Source organism: Xiphophorus couchianus, chromosome 6, assembly GCF_001444195.1.
Source record: "Xiphophorus couchianus chromosome 6, X_couchianus-1.0, whole genome shotgun sequence".
Taxonomy (NCBI): domain Eukaryota; kingdom Metazoa; phylum Chordata; class Actinopteri; order Cyprinodontiformes; family Poeciliidae; genus Xiphophorus; species Xiphophorus couchianus.
This window is the reverse complement of record NC_040233.1, coordinates 6,367,697-6,390,792: the sequence shown is the minus strand read 5'-3', so window position 1 is coordinate 6,390,792 and position 23,096 is coordinate 6,367,697. Positions and strand designations below refer to the sequence as shown.

The following is a 23,096-nucleotide window of genomic DNA, read 5'->3' as shown; positions in this document are numbered from 1 at the left end:
AGCGTCACCGCAGGAGCGAGTACTCACGAAGGACTTGTTCATGGCCCGCTTGACGTCGTCCGAGCCGTCCGAGTAGATCTGCTGGAAGAGCTTGTTGAGCGCCGCGTCTCCCTCCAGCTTCTCGTTCTTCTCCTCCTCGCTTAAGTCCATCACCATCTTGTCCCACTTATGGGTGTGGTGGGAAGACGTTGGGTACTGGTCTGAAGGGGTAACAAAAAAACAAAAAAATTGAGGAGAAGAACTCGCAACGTTGGTTTACTGAGGATCAAAAAATGTTAAAGTGGAAAAAATCTGAGAAGGTTGGAGACAAGAGAAAGCAGAACGGCTTAACCTTTTCACGTTTGGTTGGGAGCGGAAGCCTCAGAGTGTTTTACTGGGTTTTTACCAGACAGACCAACAATAAGTAGTCCTTCATTTTGAAGAGGAAGCAAAATAACTCTGCTTTCGTCATAAAAATCTGAAAAGTGTGGAATTCATTTTGTATTCAGTCTCTGAATACAATCACAGTTTTATTTTTTTATATATAAGCTACGTCTCTACCACTTCATTTCTCTTTACATTTCAAATCTTGTCCCAGATTCTCAATAGGACTTTGACTGCGCCGTCGTTTTAACACAAAAATATGTTTTCATATTTGTAACTGCAGTGTTAGTTTTCTACCAAACAGCATCTTTCATGTAGAGTCGAAAGTATAATTTTGGTTTAATCTGATTGTAGCAGAGGCCTTGAGTCCGCGACGCAGCCGTCGCGGGTTCGACTCCCAAACCCGACGATATTTCCCGCATGTCATCCCCCTTTCCTGACAGCCTACTGTCGTATAAGGGACACTAGACCCCACAAAAAATCCAATGGAGGGGGAAAAAATTAAATAAGAAATCTGATCGTAGCACCTTCTTTGAATTGTTTGCCAGTAAGCATGTTTTGTTTTTTTTATTTCATATGTTTGAAGAAACATCTTTGCTACGTTTCAAATGAAATAACCATGTTGTTTGTTGAGATAAATCATAAAGAGGAATTACCGATGGTAAGAGGAATTATGCTAAGATTAGCATACACTTTAGCTCACATGTTGCAAAAACCTTGGAAATTTGTATTTCCAATCTCTTAAGTCTATTTCTTTAGTGGAAAATTAGACAATCTTGCGTGAGAAATGATCTGTGAGTGAAACATGATGCTGGCTGAATCCATTTTTACCAATTTTTCTAGCTGGGGTCTGTTGTGGTGCTATGAAAATGAAAAATATATATTTTGTTTGTTTGTTTGTTTTTGTTTTTTAAGAGAAATGTCAAACGAGATCATTTTGAAGGCGCACATGTTTAGGTTATTTAATTTTCCTTTGGGATCAATAAAAAAAATTTGAAATTGATTTGAATTTCAATTACCCACCCTGGGCTCGGCCCTCCACATGCCCACCCTTTTACGCCGGGCCTGCTTGTGGCAAATTTTATAACATTTTAAATGTTTCTTTTTATCCCCCCAGAAAATGTTTCTTCTTGCCTTTCTTCCATAAAGCCCAGGTCTGGAAACTTCCCTGTTGATGAAACAAGTAGATTCTAATTTGAAATAAGAAATTATTTCTTATACTTTCCTTCCTCTTCTCAATTATGCCTTATTTAGTTGGTCTATCACCTAAAAACTCAACAAATTACACTGAAGCTTGTAGTTATGTGACAAAGTTCAAATGGTATGCAACCATTTGAACCATATAAGAAGGAGACAAAAAATGGCAATCTTTACTGGAGTTCACCATTAATGGTTTCATTAGAACACGCCCAGCAAGGCTGAACGAATAAACTCATTTGGCGAACAATCACCCCAAGATTTGATTTCTGTTTTCTCCAGATGTAAAAACATCCGCTTGTAATCCCAGCAAGAGATGGAAAGGCAGAGCAGGACGCGTAATCCAGACGCAGATTTACATAAATAAGGCAGCAGACAGATTCAGGCCAAGTGTGGAAACGTTTCATAAAAAATTCCCAAATATCATGTTCGAAGGCGTCACAAGTTAGAAGCGTGCCCTGGTAAACAGGGGAAAAAAACTGGGCAGAGGAAAAATAGTTAGGCTGCCCACTTAACGACAACTTTGCCTTCCTCACCGACACAACTACATACGTATTTAATCCCGTCCATAACAGGAACGCGTGGGCTGAAATACCGAGCCGCGCGCCGCCACCGCTACCTTTCCTTTCCTTCGCCGTCACGCTAATGAAAGACTCTAGCAGGGCCCGACTGCCCACTCTCATTTTAGTGGAGAACAGACAAACAGGAGCTTATATTGATCTTCGCGCAGAGACAGAAAGAAACAAGTAGTGGTTCAGGAGGAAGATAGTGAGACGGACTGACGGCAGTGGAGACAGGAGAAGAGATACAGATAGATTACAGGAGTAAAAAAAAAAAAAAAAAACTGAGCATAAACACCGAAGCTGAGGACTGACTCGGATTGAAGTGTTTGATGCTGGACTCCTGTCCTTCTCCCTCCAGCTTCTCCCATCTGATGGCGTCCATCTTTTTCATCTTGATTTCCACCTAACAGAAAATAAAGAGAGAGAGAGAGAAACACACAACAACGTTTGACCAAAAGTGAATGAAAATAAGCATAACACATCGGATCATTACTGAGGCTTGTTTCGGGGGAGCCACGGAACGACTTAGCCTGTGAATGAGTGAAAGAAAAGAAAAGATAGAGAGAAACAGAAAGAAAGAATGAAACAAAGGAAGAGAGAGAGTTGGAGAGAGACATCGGGGATATGCGGGGGCACAGCTCAATCTCCAACCCCACTGACAGACACACTGCGCTAACGAGACGCCTGTCAGCCAGAGGGCCGGTGTGAGAGACGGGGCACGGGAGAGAGAGACAGAGAGAAAGAAAGAAAGAGAGAGAGAGAGAGAGGGGGGAAGAGGCGGCGGATCCCAATTCCACACAGCAGCATTTGATCCGAATCGTTACACACGGAGAACATAGTAGAGGAGGAAAACAATGCAGCAAAGAAAAGAACACGGACACTGAGTTGCACTGACATGGCAGAAGACAGAAATCCCTCTCCCCTCCTATTAATGCCGTGTGCGTTTTGACACACGAAAGACAGATCCGGTGATTCCGATGCAATTAAGGAACATTTCTGCTCTGCTGGGCGACATGATGATTTATTTATGAGGGTGGAGGCAGACGGTGTATATGTGGATGGGGTTATAGGCGAGCAGATCGAGGGGAACCGGGCGGTGCGGTCGCTGTTAGAGGTGATGAGCTAGCGTGCGCGAGGTGGCTGTACGCCGATAGACTGCTTTGGTACGCCTCATCACTTTCTGCTCCACGCAGGGACTAAAAACGGAACATCTACCACGACGAACCCCCAGATCTGCTCAAGTAATCACTTTACAGGGAATTTGGTTTGTGAAACTGTTAAATGGGATATTTGATTTAAAATGTTTCATGCAACTAGCACCTCATCTTTAGCTAAATAAACAGTGATATAGACATTGGAAATCGTTCAGAGTAACATTTTTAGCTTCGAGTTACTCAATTAATGCCTCAACTTCTTCACAAGTCATATATATCCTGGTTTCCCTGGTAACACTGGAGGACTTGACTGGTACATAAAATGACTGCTGTCATCCCACACGACTCTAATGCATCGAAATATTGTTCATAACTCTGGCAAACACACAGAGCCCTGGAACGACTTGGTTGGAAACCATTGAGCTCAGCAATAAGTATTTTTAGCAGCGGGGCCCAGCTAGCGACACAGTCGCGTCAAAATCTCCAAATCAACATGAGCCGCTTTTTCTTTTTGTTTTCTTTTTTTGACCAATAAATGACAGATCCACAACTTTAATTGCTGATGTGGAGAAAAAAAAACTTGAGTGTAGGGCAGTGGAGGCCTGTAAGTTTAGGTGCTAAATATGCATTCATGTAGCGTTCAGGCTACAGAGCTAAATCTGGTTTTTAATGAGGTGTTATTTCATTATCAACCATTTACTGAGGAGCAAGAGGTTGCTAGTTCTAGAGAGACTAATTTAGAACAAAAAAATTAAACATAGAGCTTCAACTTTAATATATATCCAGATAAAAATTTGAATAACCGAGGTTGCCGACTCATTCGCTGGTTGCGTCTCAGAGTTGCTCGTCACAATAGATCACTTCCTCCGGGATGTTGCCATGCTTTTTTGATTGTTGTGACCTGAAACTACTTATGTTTGCAACACCTTTTTCAAAACGTTGCAAATAACCTTCCTAATATTAATACTTGTAGTGCAAATAACCATTTCAAATGCCTTCTTGAAACCCCCCTCTTCATTAAAATACAATCATGTCCAGAGGAGTTGCCAAAGTTGGTCATTCAACTTAACAGGAACTGTGTTCAAATCTACAGAACGACATGGAAGATATTATTAATACATAAACACAAACTGCAAAGTCTTGAAAAAGGCAAAGATAAAAATATGCAATTAAAATAAATATATATTTCTTTGACTTGGTCAATTTTATTCGCTGAAGTTGTTACCATGTAGACGGTTAAAGACAGGCAGTGTTTATGTGGTACCGGAGAATTAGAAAAATAAAAACAAATTACCTCAGTCTACCTATATGTTCACATACTGACATCTATTGTGCTTCCAACCATTTCATCAAAGACACTCTATAACCCGTCTATGTCATCACTGTTACTGGTTCTGGTGTATGTAAAACAAACGATGCTTAGCCTGGTGGGGGTGTAGGTATAGCCTGGTGGTCTGCCAGGCTTATGATACACTGGGGGAAACCCTGTAATGTCTACGCTTTTATCTTCAAAGTTTGGTTTTCAAGAGACGACGTGAGACATGAGGTTACATCAGAATGGGGCTAAGGAAATGGGCTGAAATTCAGCCGAGCTGCAGTGATTGGTCACTGACTGTACAAACTGAACTTTGATTAATTTCCCATTAAAAAGAAGTGCTGTGATTTATTTTTTTTAACTGCTTGAATTAGATATTGGTGTTTCAACAATGACAAGAAAAAGAATCAAAACGAATAAAGCAACAACTTGTAATCAATCTAAAGAGTAATCTGACAGGAGCCATCTCTGTTGAAAGCAATGTGTGTTTGAGAAGCTAACGAAAGCTAATCTTGGGGTTTTGAAGCAGCGTCACGCGGGAAATCAAACATTCATTAAAGCTTTCGACAGATGCAGCATCCGCCTGAGAAGGCACTTTGGTTCCCGTCTGATCTCACGTTGTTTTAAGAACTTTACGACGTAGGAAAAAAATCCGGATTTCAATCCTCACAAACCGACGTGGTGTGATAGATATTTCAAGCAGTGCTCAAAATTCTCGCGCTAGCAACAACATAAAGAGATTTAATTTTTTTTGTCATCTTTTGTCGCCTAAAAAATAATTTAAAAAATACTCTTCGCATTGAAACAACCAGCTGGTGCCGTTTCTGTTCCCTAAATATTTAGGACGCTTTAAGTTTGGCAGGAGTCAAGCCGCGGCTCCGGCTACGTGGAGGTGTGTGCGCTGCCATGTGTGCTCCTGGGCCATACAACATTAATCTCCTGCCACATCCGAGTTTCCTGCCTTTCAAGGGACGTGGCAGGCCGAGCAGCGCGCACGTGCATGTGCCTCTCTGTGTGTGTGTGTGTGTGTGTGTGTGACAGGCGAGGCGACAGTCCTTAAAGGGATGTGACAGCACAACCACAATTGGGGGGCCACCACCCACAGGACCCCAGGGGCTGGACTATGCAACACACACACACACAGAGATACAGGCTATTTACAGAAGGGACCCGTGTCACTTGTCGCATGTGTTTATAAGCATCTCCCCCACCGAGTTTCTAACATAACTCTTCATCCAACATCTTTAACCTCTTTTTCCCCCCCAGATGTTGGAAGATTTCAAACAATCTCCCTAAAAAAAAAAATTTTTTTTAAAGGAAAAAAAAAGAAACATCAACATTCTTAGACAGTGACAGGCGTGCAAATTAAAGCGGGGAGACGGCACTTTAGTTATTTGCAGGAAAGAGATGATTTCAGAGTAGAACGAGTGTGTGCGCATGTGTGTGAGCGCATCAGCCGTCTGTTCTGATCAAACACACTAGTGTGTAATTGGCTCCCCGTTGTCGCGGTGACCCCTGCGGTTGGGATGTTTGTTGTGATGGGAGGACGGGAGGAGGTCGCGCTGACGATAACGTGCCACAGACGCCACTGACACACACACACACACACACACACACACACATAAAGAAAGAAGGAAAATAGTTTAAATAGCACAAGTGTGCTGAAAGATTACAGTTCTGCTTCTGCATTCATTCATGCATGCATGCGTGTGTGTGTGTGTGTGCGTACTCTGAAGCCCAGCTTAGCTTCCCCCTGCTAAGTTGTCTTTAAAGACAGCGAGGAGATGAAGCGTAAACACAGTGCAGGGCAGCCTGTTACAGTCAGACACTGGTTGAGACTCAACAGCTCTGAGGGCGAAGCTTTCTATTTTTTTTCTTCTTCTTCTTTTATTTATTTATTTTTTAAAGGGCTCATTAGAGATGCATGCCAATCTAGGGAAACTCGACTTGCTGATGCCGTTGTTCATTTGAGTGTTTTTATCCCCCCACCCAGCCGCTTCGCACGGGGCACCAAAAATGTTAAATGAGACACGCGTGAAGAAAGAAAGCTCCGCGGTCGGTTAGGGTCTACAGCGCTCCACCTGTACGAGCTGAGGGGAAGTTTGAGGAGTTTGACTGCTGCAATTACCTGCAAGTGGTATCCTATGTGTTTGGGTGAGTGTGAGGGGGGAAGGTGCGCCTGAGGAGCCCACTGGACCTGTGAACAAACAGTCCAGGGAGAGAAGAAAAAAAAAGAAAAAAAGAACGGCTTCGACGGCGAGTCTGTAGGTGTTTAAATAAGCCAGAAACATAAGGAGTGACCGGAGCTGCGCTGCTATGACCGTGGGCGTGCAGGGAATTGACAAAATATAGAAAGACGGGCGAGGGAGCAAACTAAATAGAAGGAGTCTAAGTCCATCCTCAGCTGCAGCCTCTCTAAGACTGAGCCCTTGTTTAAGCTGCAACCCACGTGCACCTCTGGTATGCAGTGTCTGCTGTTGCCATGGAAAAGTGAGGAAATGAGTGAAAAGGAAGTGTTTTTTTTTGTTGTTTTTTTTTGAGAAGGGCCAGCTCCTGTGCGGGTCAGCCACAACCGATAGAGAGCACATATAACATATAGATGTGGGTTACGCAACGCTCTGCTTCGATTTTCTTTACAGCTTCTACTTTTTTTATTATTATTATTATTATTATTATTTGCCACATCCTCACATACAGTGCGTGCTTTTGAGTTCGTACCCCCCCGACTTGCCCTTTCGCTCCTCCGGTGGGGTTGCTGTCAGACTGAACTGTCAGAAATGCTTTCAGCCTGTACGTTAGGACTAGAACTGTACCGAAGATGCAGCGGTGTAGCGTTCACTTCTTCTAAGTTAATCATTTCCAGCTATCAAAGTGCATAACGCGATCAAACATCTATAAAAGAAGTGAGATTTTACAAGCTATCAACATATCTTCATGGAAAGTATAGGGTAGCCATGGAGATGAATACCAGCACACCAGCATTGTAAAGAGTTTGAATTTTTATCTACGCACCTGCTTTTTGGTATTTTGTGCATTTCTGAACCAAGAACAAAATTTTGACACCGGTAAAAAATAAAATAAATAACCCCCCCCCACACACACAATGCACTGGTTTTGAAAGTAATAACAAAAGTATGACACAGAAATAGAAATAGTTTTCTGCTATAAACATAGAAAATGAAGAAAAGTGCAGCCAGGATTCAGGAAGGGTTTTTTTCCACCACAGACAGACTGGGAGAAATTTAAAAAACTAATTAAAATTTTTTTTTAAAACTCTTGTCTAGACGGGATTAGACAACTGTCTAATACAGCGGCTACAGGGTGTAGCCGTTGATGTATGAACTACAACAACGAGAGGACTGAGCAGCCAAAACCTTAAATGATTGGCACGGTGTCAAATGTGCTTGTTTTGCTTATTATTGACTTGATCAGGTTATGCATTTGTTTAAAGTAACAAGAGTAACAATTGTACACTACTGACTTAATAATCATATTTAACAGCATCTCCTTATGATGGCCTTAGACACGTGTACGTGTGTTGAGGAATGAGTTCAAACTGCCTCGCTGTCTCTAGCAATTCAGTTCCAAGAACCCAGACTTCATTCAGACATTCCTCTTTTTCTCTGAACGCTGGCAGATTTGAACATTTTTGTTCACAACCTGATTATTTTCTGAAGAATGCATATTGAGCCGCATAACTCTGAGCTATTTAGTCGTCCTAAAAAGACTCCTAAGCTCTAGCAGACGACTTAATCTACTCTAATTTCTCATAACAGATAGAAGATTCTACTGACAAAGATGGAAATGTGCTCTGGCCTGAATCCAGAGTCAGATCAATGGATTGATTGCAACAGAACCAAGTTGTAGGACTTGCATCATTCCTGGGTTTTGACTTGTAGGGTAAAAAAAAAAGGTTTTCAGTAATAATTCTTCTATTAGGGCATGCTTTCTTTAACATCACATGTGGTGCATCTAGAGCTGAGGACGCACAACACAAATTATAGACAATTCTTACTAATAATTCTGTGAGAAAGAAAGGAAAATCTCCTTTCTGACCCCGCTCCTCACAGAAAGCTTTAAACCATCATCCATCCTGTGGTCTGCTCTACATTAAATATATCTATTTTTGCCAGATAAGTTGGCACAAAAATAGAGTAGTTAGTGTGAAGGAGGTACAGACCTGACCCGACCTTCGGCGCAGCCGAGCAAACCAAACCAAACACGTGGAAAACAGAGCCCGTTTGTCGGTCGTGTTTGTTTTCTTTTTCCCCTCTGTTCTTTCTCTTAAGACTTTTTGGTTTTTTTGCTGGCAGAAGTAAAACAAATAATTTGGCACTCTAGCGCCACCAGCTGGTGTGTAAACCAGTGCAAGAGTTTGTGCAAGAGTTTGTTGAATTCAGTCGGCTTCAACCGGTTTGACACTTCATGCAGGTCTGCCGGAGAGGAATCAAGAGTCGTCAGTGGTATGACATTTTTGCGAGTGTGTGATTCCCTTACCCTCTTCTGCATCGTGTTCTTCTTCTACTACTCTCCAACGTGCCTCATTTGCTGTTATTTTGACTGCGACCTTCATGTTTTTTCCTCTCCATAGAAGGTGCCTCTGGTCTGATCTTCTGTTTGACTTCCTGGATGAGGGAACGACTAATCGTTCTGCCTCTTCTCCTTTTAACCGTTTCACTTTTCACAAATTTGAAAAATAACTGAAAATCGGTTCATCCGTTTCCTTCTGAGTATCCACTCTGTCCTCTCAAACTCCCCCCAGTCAGCCACTTGCACTGAGCCCGGTTCTGGTTCTACTGAGGTTTTTCCTCTCCACTGTCGCTACATGCATGTTCTCAGTATGTAAAGTCAATGACAACTCAAGCGCACAGCGCTACGTGCTCGTCCAGGCAGAGTGAATGCTGCAAGTCGATGAGTTCATTAAATTTGACCAATGAACTGAGCTTGATGCGCTGATTGATAACTAGGATCAACTGGAATGTATGTGTGACTTAAGTAAAATGATGATTTTTTTTTTGTTGTGGTTGTGAATTGGTGCTATGTAAATAAACTGAATTGAATTTTATTCATCTCACAAAAGTCTGCTGAACCCATGAACTTTTTGAACACTGACGTATTCAAAAAGAAATGACGTATTCTGAGCTTAAGCTACTCGGGTGGGTTCGCCTCTTCAAATATGAGATGAGAAAATGGAATCTGAGGCAATAAGAGAAAAAATAAATAAATTTAAAAAAGCTTATATTTGTTTCGACTGACTCAGCAAAAGGTTTCCCTATTTCTTAAACCACAACTTTCAGATACCTTTCAGCTCTCCTTGATCTTTTTTTATTTGTAAAGTCATCCTCTGAGCTACTAAGTGTCCTATGCGTTGTGATGGCTGTTGTAATAGGACCGGAGGGAACGTGTGTGCAATGGAAAATAAAGGAAGAAAAAAAGAAACTTTCGAAGGCCCGGAAAAGTAAAGATCAAGATTGCTGCAACGGGAAACCTGATGCCTTTGAAGCAAACTGCATAGAAATCCGCTAAAAGATTTTTCCTCGGCACGGTGCATCCAAGTGAAATTCTCAATCCTCGGCTGGGTTCGCGGGCTTCGATGAACACGCGACCACATCAAGTGAAGTCCTCTCTAATGAGGAGAGATTTCAGAAAGCGAGCAAAAATTGATTTCCCCCTGACGTTTACAGACGCGTCGTGCCGTCCGGTGTGTGACTGCCTGGCGGTGTTTCGCTGGTGGGGAGGAATGTGTTCGCTGGGAAGAGATTTGATGTTTACAGGTCAGCGGCGTGGCCCGCGGGCGCTCACAGAGTCTTAGTCACCATTTCCCGTCTGCTGGGCAGCACGGTAATCGTCGCTCCAATCGAGCGCGAGACAAGTTAAGAGGCAGACCTGGCGTGTTTAACCACACAACGTCTCACATTAGTGCAAGCCGCCCCGCATCTTTAAGGCTCGCTCCATATCGGAGGCTAGTTTTCCCATTTTCTCTCCCACCCCACTGCCACAGTTTCTGTGAGAAACTGACTTGACGAATAATAATAGTAAAAAAACAAATATAGACTTGGACACATCTCCGATCTCTGACGGTTCCAAGTCCATTTTATGGACAAATTAGAACAGGGGTTTTCTGTCTTATTGCGTCAGTAATGAGTTGCTGCAAATTCACTGTGAAGCAAAAAAAAAAAATGGCTTCAAAGGCTTTGTGATCTGCAAAACAAACCCCTCTACGGCTGATGCTCATGCTGCTCGGATGTAGAACGACGCTCAATTCGATAAGTCACACAAAGCTTCAACATCACTGCTTTGACAATTATATATATATATATATATATATATAAAAATTTTAAAAACACATACACACACAACTTGATTTACCCGTTTTCTCATTATAATCAACCATTTCAAAGGAGATTCTGATGCACTCGCTTTCCTTTACGTACGTAGGTGGTTTGTGTATCTCAGACAAATCCCTTTTTCATTTCTCATAAAGGTCGCCTGTCTTAATATAGTCCGTAACATTATGCTTTCGCAAGAAATTTACTTTTTCCTCTCCTCCGTATAACTTGGTGTGGGATTGTCAAAATGAGCAGAATATTCTCAGTGAACTTTTAGCTGTAGTTTTCCAGCGTGAAACTACAGTAATAGTTTCACTGCTACTGTATATATATATATATATATATATATATATACACACACAGTAGTCAAACAAACAGGACTTAACAGGCAAACAAACTAGAGTTCGATTACAGCAGACGAAACAGGGCAACCAACGGAACCAAAACAAACGCGAGAGCCTAGAGCTAACAGGACAAATAGCCTGTAGTCTACTACTGACCACAAATGAGAAATCCCACAACCGTTAAAGTTTCGGACAGTGTCTTCTTCAGAGGTTTTGGTGTCGTTTCCTTCAGTGGTTCTTGGTGCAGCGCCACCACAGGTGAGGGGTGGACGAGTTTCTCAAAAGGTTTGGTTTGTTTGACAGTGCGAAAGCGAACCGAACCATCTGAAAAATTTGCAAATGTTGCAATTTTGGTCTCGAATCAAACCAAGTCTACCAGACTATCATGTATGAAAACAGCCAAAGCAGCAAAAAAAGAAGCAAATCTGTATGTGGGAGTGGAATGCCTTTAAAAAAAAAATGCAGTTGAGGAAGATTCTGTAGTAGAGAGTAGAGCTCCATGTTGCTGGGTTGGGCAGATCAATGCGCTGGTAGAGGAGGGGGGGGGGAAGATCCAACATTCACAGCCTTGATGATTAAAGAAAAAAGCTGGATAAAATCTGCTTCTTGATCTGTGGGGCTAAAACCTGACAGTGGTATAAATCCTGAATCAGCACATTCATTAGCCCACATCGGTAACACACACTAATTAGCGCACAGTTAAAAAAAAAGTAGCCATCCTCCTCATTAGGTCAGTAATCACCTTAAAGAGTGCAGAGGAACATTCAACGGGTAGATTATACTAGTGTGTGTGTGTGTGTGTGTGTGTGTGTGTGTGTGTGTGTGTGTGTGTGTGTGTGTGTTTGTGAGGGAGGACGAATTTGCACCTTCACTGATGTCTACACAGGAGCTGCACTGCATACAGTAAGAGTGGATTTCCTCGTTTCCACTCTTGCTTCCGAAAGCTTCAGCAGCATTAAGGAATTAAAGGTAAGGAAAGCCTACTTTATTCTGCTTTAATTTATTGAAGAGACTAAGAAGCTGATCTCAGCGCAGCAACCCCAGTAATTATCAGTCGTGGTCCCAGTAAGCAGCTTAGACTCAAATCAGCGTGCTCTTTTCCCGCTTTAACGTTGTTTTACCCGACAAAGGAATTAAAGCACCTCACAGAAAAATAAAACTAAATGAAAGGCCACAGGAAAAATAAATGAAAGATCTGATTAATCGGAGAAATTCCTCACTTTTGCGTGAATTGGTGCGAGCATCACGTTTTTTTGTTTTGGAAATTGTCCGCGCCTTTTATTTGCTTTTCTAAATACTGCCGAAGCGACACCGCCGTTCTGTGACACGCGTCAAATTTTCACGTTGCTCGGTCCGAGGCCTTTTCATCATGTCGTGTATGAATGTTGCCTGGCTGTGGTCACCCTGACCCAGAACAAAATAAATGAAAAACAAAAGTGGGCTGTTCTTTTCCTCTTTCTTCTCCGGCACACTACAAAATCTCAATGTGTCTTTGGGTTGGCAGGTGACAGTTTGGCACAACAGGGGTCGTTTGCCCTTTAATAAAAGAAAGACAAAAAAAAAGACATCCTAACATCAAATTTACAAAAAAATCTTCAAGGCCTTTTGAAAAGTGTTGAACTTTCTCACCTTTGTCATGTTACAGCCTCATTGTGTGATGCATTTGATTGAGGCTGCATGTGACAGGACAACACAGTTGGTAGAAGTAACGCCCTACTGTAATCTGATTACATATTTCAGGTAACGAGTTTAGTAAGGGATTACAATTCCAACAAAAAAAAGTAATTAGATTACAATTACTTCCATGCGAGCAGGCTGCGTTACGAAACCGCGATTTTGTATGCGAGTGTCCCATGGCAATCACGTACGAGCGTGCGTCGCCATGGTAACAGACATCTGTGAAGATCAACAACAGACAACATGGAGTGTGGGAGAGTGCAGCGTTTAATGCCGGGAAGAACCGACGTTAGTCTGAGTCCATAGCTGCGTTTCCATCATCCACAGAATTACACAAATTGAAATTTATGAAAATAAATTTGTTTAATGGAAACATGCCAATTTCGTTTTTTGATCAAAAAAGTTTTCATGCTAGGATAAGGTGCCAACGTCTCCTCTGATGGCTGAGAGAAGATTCTAGCGCGTGGTTGAATTATGAATATTTCTCTTGGAACTGTTTAAATTTGTCGCTGCCTTAAAGCCATTAATGACTTACTGTGCGAACAAGTTTATTCCCATGTGATTTTAATTTTAGGTGTTACTTAACGGGAAATTTAGGGCTGAAACGATTCCTCGAGTAATTTGAGTACCTCGATTATTAAAATTCCTCGAGGAAAATGCATCTACCTCGAAGCTACGTTCAGTTATGTTTTATTATTTAGCGCACCGTGTTCCGACCGGATTATTACTTGCGTTGCGCAGCGCTCTCACTTCCACCTGAGCTGTTGACGAAAGCTAAGTGTTAGCAGCATAATGTCCAGTTTTCAAGTTCGGAATGGGAGGATTTTATTTATTGGAGATAATGTCCGGGTCTTTGTCGTTTTTCGGGGGACCAATAAGCATCTTTAAAATAAGTGGCACGATGCCTGGAGTACGGCAGCTTTTCTCCTCCCGGAGCTGCTGCCTGGTGGCGATTCAGAGCGAATGGCGGGGACGAGCGCCGCAGGTGTATTTATACAGGTGAGCGACTAGACTGAACACTGCGCCGGCTGTGCATTAAATAATTAACGTGTAGCTTTACGGACGAACCAGGAAATTTATTTCATATCATCCCGGTCTCAACAAATGGGTAGCGGAGCTCATCGTGGCGGCACGTAGCTGCCGAACGAAGGGGTCAAATCCCGTCGCTAACATGAACACAAAGCTATAAATGTCTGGGCAAGGTGAGAGTTCATCTATTAAACTGAATGAAGATGAATACAGAAACCAAAAGCTGGAGTATTGACATTTTTTATAAGTGTATTTGTGAGCCTGCCTCTTTATTATTGAATTGAATATAACTTCAGAATCTTGTATACCTTTTCTTCAGGTTAACTTAGAAAGTGAGCTATTATTGTTACAGGTGAATTTTCTAAACTACAGAAAAGTTGTTGTTAGGGAAGCTCAATTGTGAAAAATTGGACCGATGTTGATATGCAATAGTAACTCTGCTGATATGTTAAGATTTACCAATGTTTTACTTTGTCTTTTTCTTTTTATCCGATTACTCGATTAATCGTAAGAATAATCGACAGATTACTCGATTACTAAATATTCGTTTACAATAGTCCTAGTGAAATTCAATATTAGTGGAATATCAACAAAGATTTGTAATGGCGACAAAAACATTAGCTCCCACTGCACTCTTTGAGGAAACAAAACTTATATAAAGTGAAAAAACTCCACTCCAAATCTGAGCGCGCATCTAGAAAGCTGCAGAAACTGCTGGATTTATTGAGTCATAAAAACAACGCGCCCTTTTTCGTCCCGTTCAACTTACCAATATTAAAATTTGTGTCAGTGTTGTGACAAAATGTGAAAAAGTTCAAAGGATAAGACCGTTTTCATAAAGCAGTGCTGTACATTAAGCTCCACTCAGCGCACCCACACACACACGCCCACCCCTGTGTGTTTAGCTACCCTGAAAGCGTTACCTTGGTGGAGAGGATCTTGAAGGTGCTCTGTTGCGGTACGATCGGGTGCAGGAGGTGGAAGTGGAGGTCACAATCCTCGCCCGACGACATCTGTATCTGTGCAGAAAGCTGCAGAAAAGAAAAATAGATTTTAGTCATTATCTCTGGAGGGATTCATCAGCAACCAACTAGTAAACTCTCCAAGTGTGAATGAGGTGATGCTGCAACAACAAGAGAGTTACTATTAAATGAAACCAGGGCTGCTACTAACGACTATTTTAGTAATCAATTAATTTGACGATTAATCGATAAACTGGATTTAAAAAAAAAAACTAGCAGTCTACAGATTTTTCCTTTTAACCACTTCAGCAGTTTTACATATTATTAAAAACACAGTGAAAGATGCAAATTAACAAGAAAATAAATAAAAAAGTAAATATCTTAGTGACATAGCATTCCTTTACTGAATTTGAGCTAGGTGAAGCTAACACTGCCACTCGAGGAGTTTTGTGTAAAACATAATTACAGACAAGGCATTTTTTTACATATATATATTAAATGCAAAATTGACATTTTCTTGTACAGTTTTGGCTTAATTAGCGCTCCGAATATGTTGGGTTTTTTCCAGCAAATTGCCCTTTTCTGATTCTGTATACTCCAGGTGTTGATTAATCAATGACTAAATTAGTTGACGATTATTTCAACAATCGATTCGTCACAATTAATCCCAATTAATTCAATTAATCACGATTAATCGATCAATCTGATTAATCGATGCAGCCCTAAATGACACAAATAAATATTCCCCGTGATGAAACTGTTGGAGAAACATTGTGATTTGATTTGACTGCAGCTCTCAGAGAACGTGCAAAACGACATAGACGGCGGGAGCGAAGGCGTCAGCGAGGCTGTGAGAACTTTCATGCGATGTGGCTGCTGTGATCGTCTGGAGACCTCGTCCTGTCCCCTTCAGCTACACTCTTGATGACCAGCGAGTGGGCGGAGGGGGCGAGGGGCACGGCCTGTCATTCACCAACACTGTGGCTGCATTAGCCTGTTCAAAAGGACACGACTTCATTGCTAAACGCTTAGAAAAAGCGAGCAACTTTGTTATAGACTCTGCATTAATAATCACGCTACGTCAATATGTGCCCACGTCTCAGTCCACAACGAATGTTTTCCTAAAAGTGCCTACTTCTTATCTGGAACCAATGAACGGAAGAACTTCAATGGGAATAAGAGCTTAGAAAGTGAGATAAAAGTTGCTTTTGGGCAATTCCAGCAAGAAAAAAAAGAAAAGAAATCACAGCTTTAATATTCATTTCTAGCTGAATTTCCGTGCCGTCTGTAGGTACACAGCCGCCGCGCTCGGTCGCGAGGGGAAAATAAGTGCAAGCACCTCCTTTCATCTTTAATTTCTTTTGTATATACTGACCTAGTAAAAAATATATGAACTTATCTTTACTCGGCACCGCAAAGGGAGCTTAACGAGTGACTGTTATTCGGGTGGGGGAGTGAACTCTCTCTTTTGAAACGGGGTAAATTCGGTTTGTTATTCTATTAGGAAAGACAAAGCCACTCCCTGGGGTGCCCTGCAGTTACCCCTCAGAGAGACGGCTGGAAAGACTGAAACGAAAAGAGAAAAAGTCAAAGAAAGGAGCGATTGTCCCTGAAGGGCTCCGCAGCTGATCCGAGATCAGTTATGCCTCCCATCTACAGACAATTAGGAGGGTTGGAGAAGCTAGGGAGGGTAAATTGTTCTTAGATCTGTACTTTGGGGGCAATGTTAACAAGGCACCACTGGAGGCATGTTTGGGTCTGTAAGGCGGAGTGTGTGTGTGTGTGTACATGGGTGTCTGTATCTGTGTGTCTGTGTGTGGATGAGACCCATCTAATGGGCCCCCCTGAGGAAACACTCCAGAAGATAACCCGTCTTTGTTCCGCGCATACAGAGAGAAAAGCAGACCGTGTCGGCTTCCGTGCCGGTGAGCTTCCGTACCTCTCTTTCCGTGAAGCTGACGCGCACTGCGTCCTTGGGAACGTTCTTGGCCATCACCGTGACGATGACTTGTGAGTCTGTTTGGTACCAGTCATGCCTGGAAGAAACGGACGACACCGGTACAAATGAGTATCAAATAAAATAAAATAAAAAACTCTGAAATAAATTCTGTGTTTATGGCAGAAGCTTCATCTTACATTGATAAATGTCGAAAAATCCAATCTTTCGTTTGAGTGCATTGATTTAGTGGACATACTTTAAGGAATTATGGAGTTCAACAAAACCACAAGAGGCAAAATAAATGCAGGAAAATCATTGTTTATTTATATTTTACTTTAAACCTTTGGTGCATAATCCAATCTTCCAGTTTCCAAGGGTTTAAATGGGACTAAGAAGCCCAATTTTAAGCCTCTGGCTGCTGCTGTACTGCAAAAACACAAAAGCTTAGTAAACTCAAAATAAGGCAAAACTAACTTACAAGTAACTTTTCAGCAAAAATATTGGAGCTTGTTTTAAGTAAATATTCCCTTAGTATTGATAAGAAGTACTGAACCCACTGGCAGATTATTTCACTTACACAAGACAATTTTCCCATGTTAAAAGTGAAATGATCTGTCAGTTGAACTAGAGATGCACCAACCCGATATTAATATCTGTATGGGTCCCAATATTGAAAAATCTAGATTAGGTATTGGTTACAATGTGACCATTCAATAAAGGCGGAAGGTTTGTTGCAGCTTATGTTTTGCATGCTTGACCAAAGTAGTCAACGTATTGTTTTTATCAATTTCAGTTTCTTTATTATTTTATTGGCTGTTCTAATTTCTAATTGCACCGACTGAACCAATAAAACTTGTGTTGTTTTTACATGTTTGACCAAGATTGTGAAGCTTTTGGTGTATATAAGTGTGCTGGTGCAAAGTTATCAGATTTATTTGTAATTCGGTACATTTATTTGTCTACATTTTTAAAAAAGGGAGAAAAAAAAAGAAACGTTTAAGTCAATTCAACACTGTTTCTCTAAATTTGTTATCTGCCGATACTAAACCACAGATATCGGAAGACAAAAAAAAGTGTATTGGTGCATTCCTAAGTGGAGCCAGTACCTTTTCCATCAATTTCAAGGAATTGTTGAATTAAATCAAGCTGCTGTATCTTGCTGGGAAGTTGCTTGTTAATTTTTCTCATTTCAAGTGTACTAAAATAGTTGTTGTGCAAAATCAGGCTCTCTTTGCAGTAGAGCCTGTAGGAGGACTAATATTTATCTCAACGCCACACACAGTGAGCAGGATGGTAAATTAGATTAAAAGAAGACTCCAAAGCTCACTGTTGGAAAACAGCAGCAAAGAAGTGGCAATGTTGGGGTAACTCAATCGCCATAGCAACCATCGCACGCCATCTAAATACTAAGTCAATGTTTGGCAGGCAACTTTTTCAACACATGTTCCGAGTGGAAACAATGAAGACTTGGAAAAGCAACCCTTAGCCTCCATTAAGTAAGGTGGGTTTAGTTGAATCTTTCTCTGTTGCGCAGCATCATGACGTCTCTGAAATCCCAAGAGAGATTTCAAATAAATACCTGGTGGACTCTTATCAGAGTCCACCAGGTCTCCTGGAAAATAGTTGTGATTGTGCCTAAACAAGACGGTAATGACTTAAGTGACACAAAATCAACAATCGTAACAAGATGTAATTTCGTAAAAAAATGTACTCAGACGTTGGATTTTTTTCAAACTTTTAGCTAGGCTTCTGCAATAAAAGAGAGTAGCAAGAAACAGTGCCAACACATTCACCCATCTCTGCAAGGGACTACATTTGATTCTCATCATTCCGTCTTTGCCATTTTAATGTTCAACACCATCCATAATAAAAGACGTTCCACATGCCTACATCGCTGTGACACGATAAGTATGTAATGGAGTGCAGAGGGTTTGCATAATGGGAGATAAACAGCAAAAACACATCAGAAGAGGCCGAGGCAAGGTATACCGACAGCTCACTTACTTCACAGGTGGAGCAGCTGGTGTCTGCCCCCGAGTCGGGACGATAATTAGAGAGGAAGAAATGACAAAAACACAATCATGAAACAATAAACAGACAAGTGGGGATAGAGAGAAACACACACAAAACAACAACGAGCTTCTTTCTTTACTCCTTCTTCAGCTCATCTGATGCCGAGAGCAACACTGCCCCCAAGTGGCCCCACGGAGAAACTCACCGTGGCATCGCTGCCGTTTTGTGTCTGAGCTGTGGAAAGGAGAGAAAAAAAACAACAATATAGACAACTAAATCCTCTTTAAGTGTTGTTAATACAACAAAGCCTCTAAAAACATATTTAAATACTCAGCTCCGACACCATGGGCGGCAAACGGAGGCGCCTCCACGCTCACCCGCCCTCTCCACCGGTTTGTTTACTGGTCCATCTACGGCCATTAAAAGCCCAGTGAGCCATTTACACAAAGCGAGGTCGCACGCGCCGTTTACACAGCGTGCTATCATGCATTATTCACCGACTTCACCGCGTAGCGCACGCGCGTGGAGAGAGCGGGATGAGAGGATAGGCGGCGCGGTAATGTCGCCTTAATGAGGTCGAGCTTGAAATGGGAAGCAAAGCGGGGTCTGTGGGGGGGCTTTTAGAAGGGAGGCAGAACTTGCGTGAACTCTGACACTCTCTGTGCCACATGTGACAGAATAACCACATGGCATATGTGTTAGCATGTGGTAAACACGCCGTCGTCGCTTGGAGAAACACCTGCTTACGGTGTGTGCGTGAGTAACTTTGGCTCCACTTGCCTTTCTTTCACTGTGTGCGCGGGTTTGTGTAAAAGGGTTGCGTCTCAACGGGGGCTTTCAAACATAAGTAATGTGAACTCTGATAAATCAAGGCGCTGTTGAGGGGGCGGGGGAGTGTACGTGCGCAAGCGGGTGTGAAGCGTGTTTGACATAACCGGTGCTCCTGTTTACTCGAGATAATCCGGAGGGCCGCGGCATCGACGGCAGCCCCGACGAGGCATGCATCTTTCATTGCACAGAGCGCCGCTGCCTCCATCATGGGGGGGGGAGCACACGGAGCGGATCCCCTGAATATGTGCGCTCTCGTTTGTTTGATCAGATAAGCTGATCCGCTCCCCAACCGCACCGTTTAGTTTCATGTTCGACGGCAGCAGAGAACACAACACCGCGGCCTAATTTACAGGGAGTAAACCTCGGCAGAATCCTGCTTGGAAACACACCCGATATGGCGGGGCATTTTACATTTCAGCGCTGCCAAGTGCAGTTAAAATGGACAATAATAAAATGTCAGATGTAAGCATAATGTAAATTTTACTGATAAGTCAGAGATACTTACTCCCCATCATCTCCTCGCATCGTTTTATCCAGACTTCAGATGATTTGTCAGAATCTGCAAACAAAACAAAAAAAAGATCATAGTTTTAAATGTTTTCCCCGTTATACATTACTTAGTAGGGGTGCACCGATTGCAGTTTTCTGGCCAATCGGCGAATACCAATTTTTAAGAAAAAATCGACAATCTGCAATTCTGATTTTGGCCGACACTGATTTTTTTTGTCTTACATTTTGCTAAATATGACAATAAAGTGACTATTGTTAACTGCGGATGTGCAGACACATGACCTAGTGGGCTGGGCTGTCAGTCAAACATCTCTGACGGGACGGCAGAAGAGGACAGTGGCTGATTTTTACACCATTGCTGAGGTAGATCAGATCGATGGCTAAAAATACAAAGATTTGAGCTATATTTTGAGGGAAACTTAAAAGCTCCATTTTATATCTTCATAAATCACAAAATCTAGATCTGACCGCTCCATTAATTGCTGACTTCTATGCTTTTCTAATTCTAAGGTGGACCCAAAATTTGCAAGGGGACACAAAAGACACAAAGGCAAAGATCCAACAGTAGCACGAGTACTTTTGGCGGTAATGTGACTTGACTTATATTATCCCAACATCCAGAGACTATTGACCCTCTCCACCTTGGTCCACCTTTTATCACCCCATATAATGCAGGCTTAGTCATTAAGTTTCCCCTCTGTCAGTGTTAGAGGTGTGGGTGTTTTCCAGTCTCCAGCACCTGAGTGTGATTCTAGTAGCTGATGCCATCTGAATAGTCCAGTATCAGTCGGGGACCTCAGTTGTAACATTTGTTACATTTTCAGCTGGTACAATTCTCTCTCACCCGATATGGCGGGGCATTTTGATTCTATTGTGTCAACAGAATCAAATCCTTAGTAAAACCGCTTACCCTCTAACTAGTGGTGGCGCTGCACCAAGAACTAGTGAAGAAGCAGTTTTTCTGCAGCAGAGTTTGATTGCGCATTCACACCTCAACAAACAAACTTCATTTTCTAGGTAAACAAACTAAAGTTCAATTAAAGTGGACTAAACAAGGCTGGTGTGAATGCACCCTTAGCGTCCAGAGGGGTGTTATGGAGTACAGGTACTTAATATAATGGCTTATCACTTTTTTCTCTTTATTTATCTTTTGAAGAAAGTCAGAATCAATGTGTTAGTCTTTTTTTGTGTGTTATTAGAGATTCTACAGCTCTTTGCAACTTTGGTTGTGCTTCCTTCCTTCCCAACACTGCTGGGTCTCCTGCTGTCTGCACCCTGGTAAGACCCTGACCGTTTCGGTCCATCTGTCTCATTAGCAAGTTCTGTCAATTCTGAAAGCTGCTTTTCTCTTCTCCATTTTCATTTTGAAAGACACAACACTTTTTACGTCGGACACAAACTCCTAAAGCAGAGTAACAATAATGCAGCTTTTAACAACTGAGAAGATTCGTCCAATGAACATCTACTGTTATTTTCACACGGCGGACCCGCTGAACGCAGGTCTCGGCGTGGTCCGACACTCACCGGGAAACATTCAGGGGAAGCGAAAGAACATGACTGAAATCAAACAGGCGTAAAGTAAATCTGAAGCATCCAAACACATGATGAAGAAGAAAGAGTTCACATAAAGGCACTTTAAGAGAAAGCTTGACTCTAAGCAACGACGTGTGGGCAGCTCATTAAAGTGACTCTGATGTGTAAACTTGTCAATGGGCAGCTCATCAGATTTAAATGTAGTCTTTATGAACTAGTAATATGTAAACACTGAGACATAAAACAGAGTGATTTTATGTCAAAGTTAGGATTTAACTTTATAAATCTATTTTTTTCTGTGTGAGTTTTCTTTTTAATCATTAAAATAATAAAAAAATAGTATTTTGGACAAGTGTTATAATATCTGTTTCAGTTAGATTTGCAATATAAAAAAATGCAGTTGAATAACAAAAAAAGGTTTAAAACCAAGACTACATTTCATGTTTCCTCATAGCCTTTTAGTTATCAAAACCAAATACAAAGAAAGAGTTAGAACGTTGTCAGAACTAATGGTATCAAAGCTATTGCTGCACTGAGCTGTTATGAAATATGAAACGCATCATCTCCAACTGTGCAAACCTTTAGTAAGTTCCACTAAGCTTATCAATTATATAAGCCAAATCTGGAGAAAAATAAGGACATCAGACTGCTGAGGTTTCTGGTGAGGAACAGAAAACCAGACTGTGAGCAGCTTCTGTCATAATCTTTGAAAGCGAATGTGTTTCATCTGGGGATGCATCAGTATGAACATTTGAGCCAATATTAAAATTGCTGTTATGGAAGATAATTATCTAAACATGCTTATCTTAGCCATGTTTAGCCGATGATAATGATTTATCTTTCATTCCCAGTTTAATACATGTAGTGTTGGTGGATACTGCTAACTAAAAAGCTAGCCTTACCTTAAAGCACTAATCATAAACATTAGATCCACTAATACTAAATGCTGTACCAACATGGTATTTAGTGGAAGCTAATACTAAATCAATATACCAGGGTTGTATTTAGTGGAAGCGCTATACCAACATATTATTTAGCAGAAGCTAATGCTAAAGCCCTTTAACAACATGATTTTTAGTGGAAGCTAATGCTAAACGCTGTACCAACATGGTATATAGAGGAAGCTAATGCTAAAGCAGTATACCAGCATGGTATTTAGTGGAAGCTAATGCTAAATCAATATACCAACATGGTATTTAGTGGAAGCTAATGCTAAATCAATATACCAACATGGCATTTAGTGGAAGCTAATGCTAAAATCAATATACCAATACAGTATTTAGTGGAAGCTAATGCTAAATCAATATACCAACATGGCATTTAGTGGAAGCTAATGC

The 23,096-nt window shown here is 41.6% G+C and overlaps 1 protein-coding gene and 1 long non-coding RNA gene across 4 annotated transcripts in view; one reads left to right on the top strand and one right to left on the bottom strand.

The window, feature by feature from the left end:
- The window catches only part of sugt1 (SGT1 homolog, MIS12 kinetochore complex assembly cochaperone), a 33,079-nt gene that overhangs the window by 5,412 nt on the left and 4,571 nt on the right, over positions 1 to 23,096 (bottom strand). For all 3 annotated transcript variants that reach the window (XR_003596020.1, XM_028021625.1, XM_028021626.1), the window contains exons 6-12: positions 20,222 to 20,275; positions 19,091 to 19,119; positions 18,877 to 18,899; positions 16,873 to 16,969; positions 14,895 to 15,002; positions 2,436 to 2,526; positions 28 to 200 (exon numbers count right to left, since the gene is read on the bottom strand). Coding sequence is in view for 2 of the 3 variants with exons in the window: in XM_028021625.1 (XP_027877426.1) it covers positions 28 to 200; positions 2,436 to 2,526; positions 14,895 to 15,002; positions 16,873 to 16,969; positions 18,877 to 18,899; positions 19,091 to 19,119; positions 20,222 to 20,275 (575 nt within the window). In the remaining variant the exon portion in view is untranslated. The remainder of the gene's footprint in view (positions 1 to 27; positions 201 to 2,435; positions 2,527 to 14,894; positions 15,003 to 16,872; positions 16,970 to 18,876; positions 18,900 to 19,090; positions 19,120 to 20,221; positions 20,276 to 23,096) is intronic.
- Positions 20,430 to 22,137, top strand: LOC114147085 (uncharacterized). Its single transcript, XR_003596021.1, has 3 exons — positions 20,430 to 21,331; positions 21,426 to 21,504; positions 21,598 to 22,137. It is a non-coding gene; the product is annotated as an uncharacterized LOC114147085 (long non-coding RNA).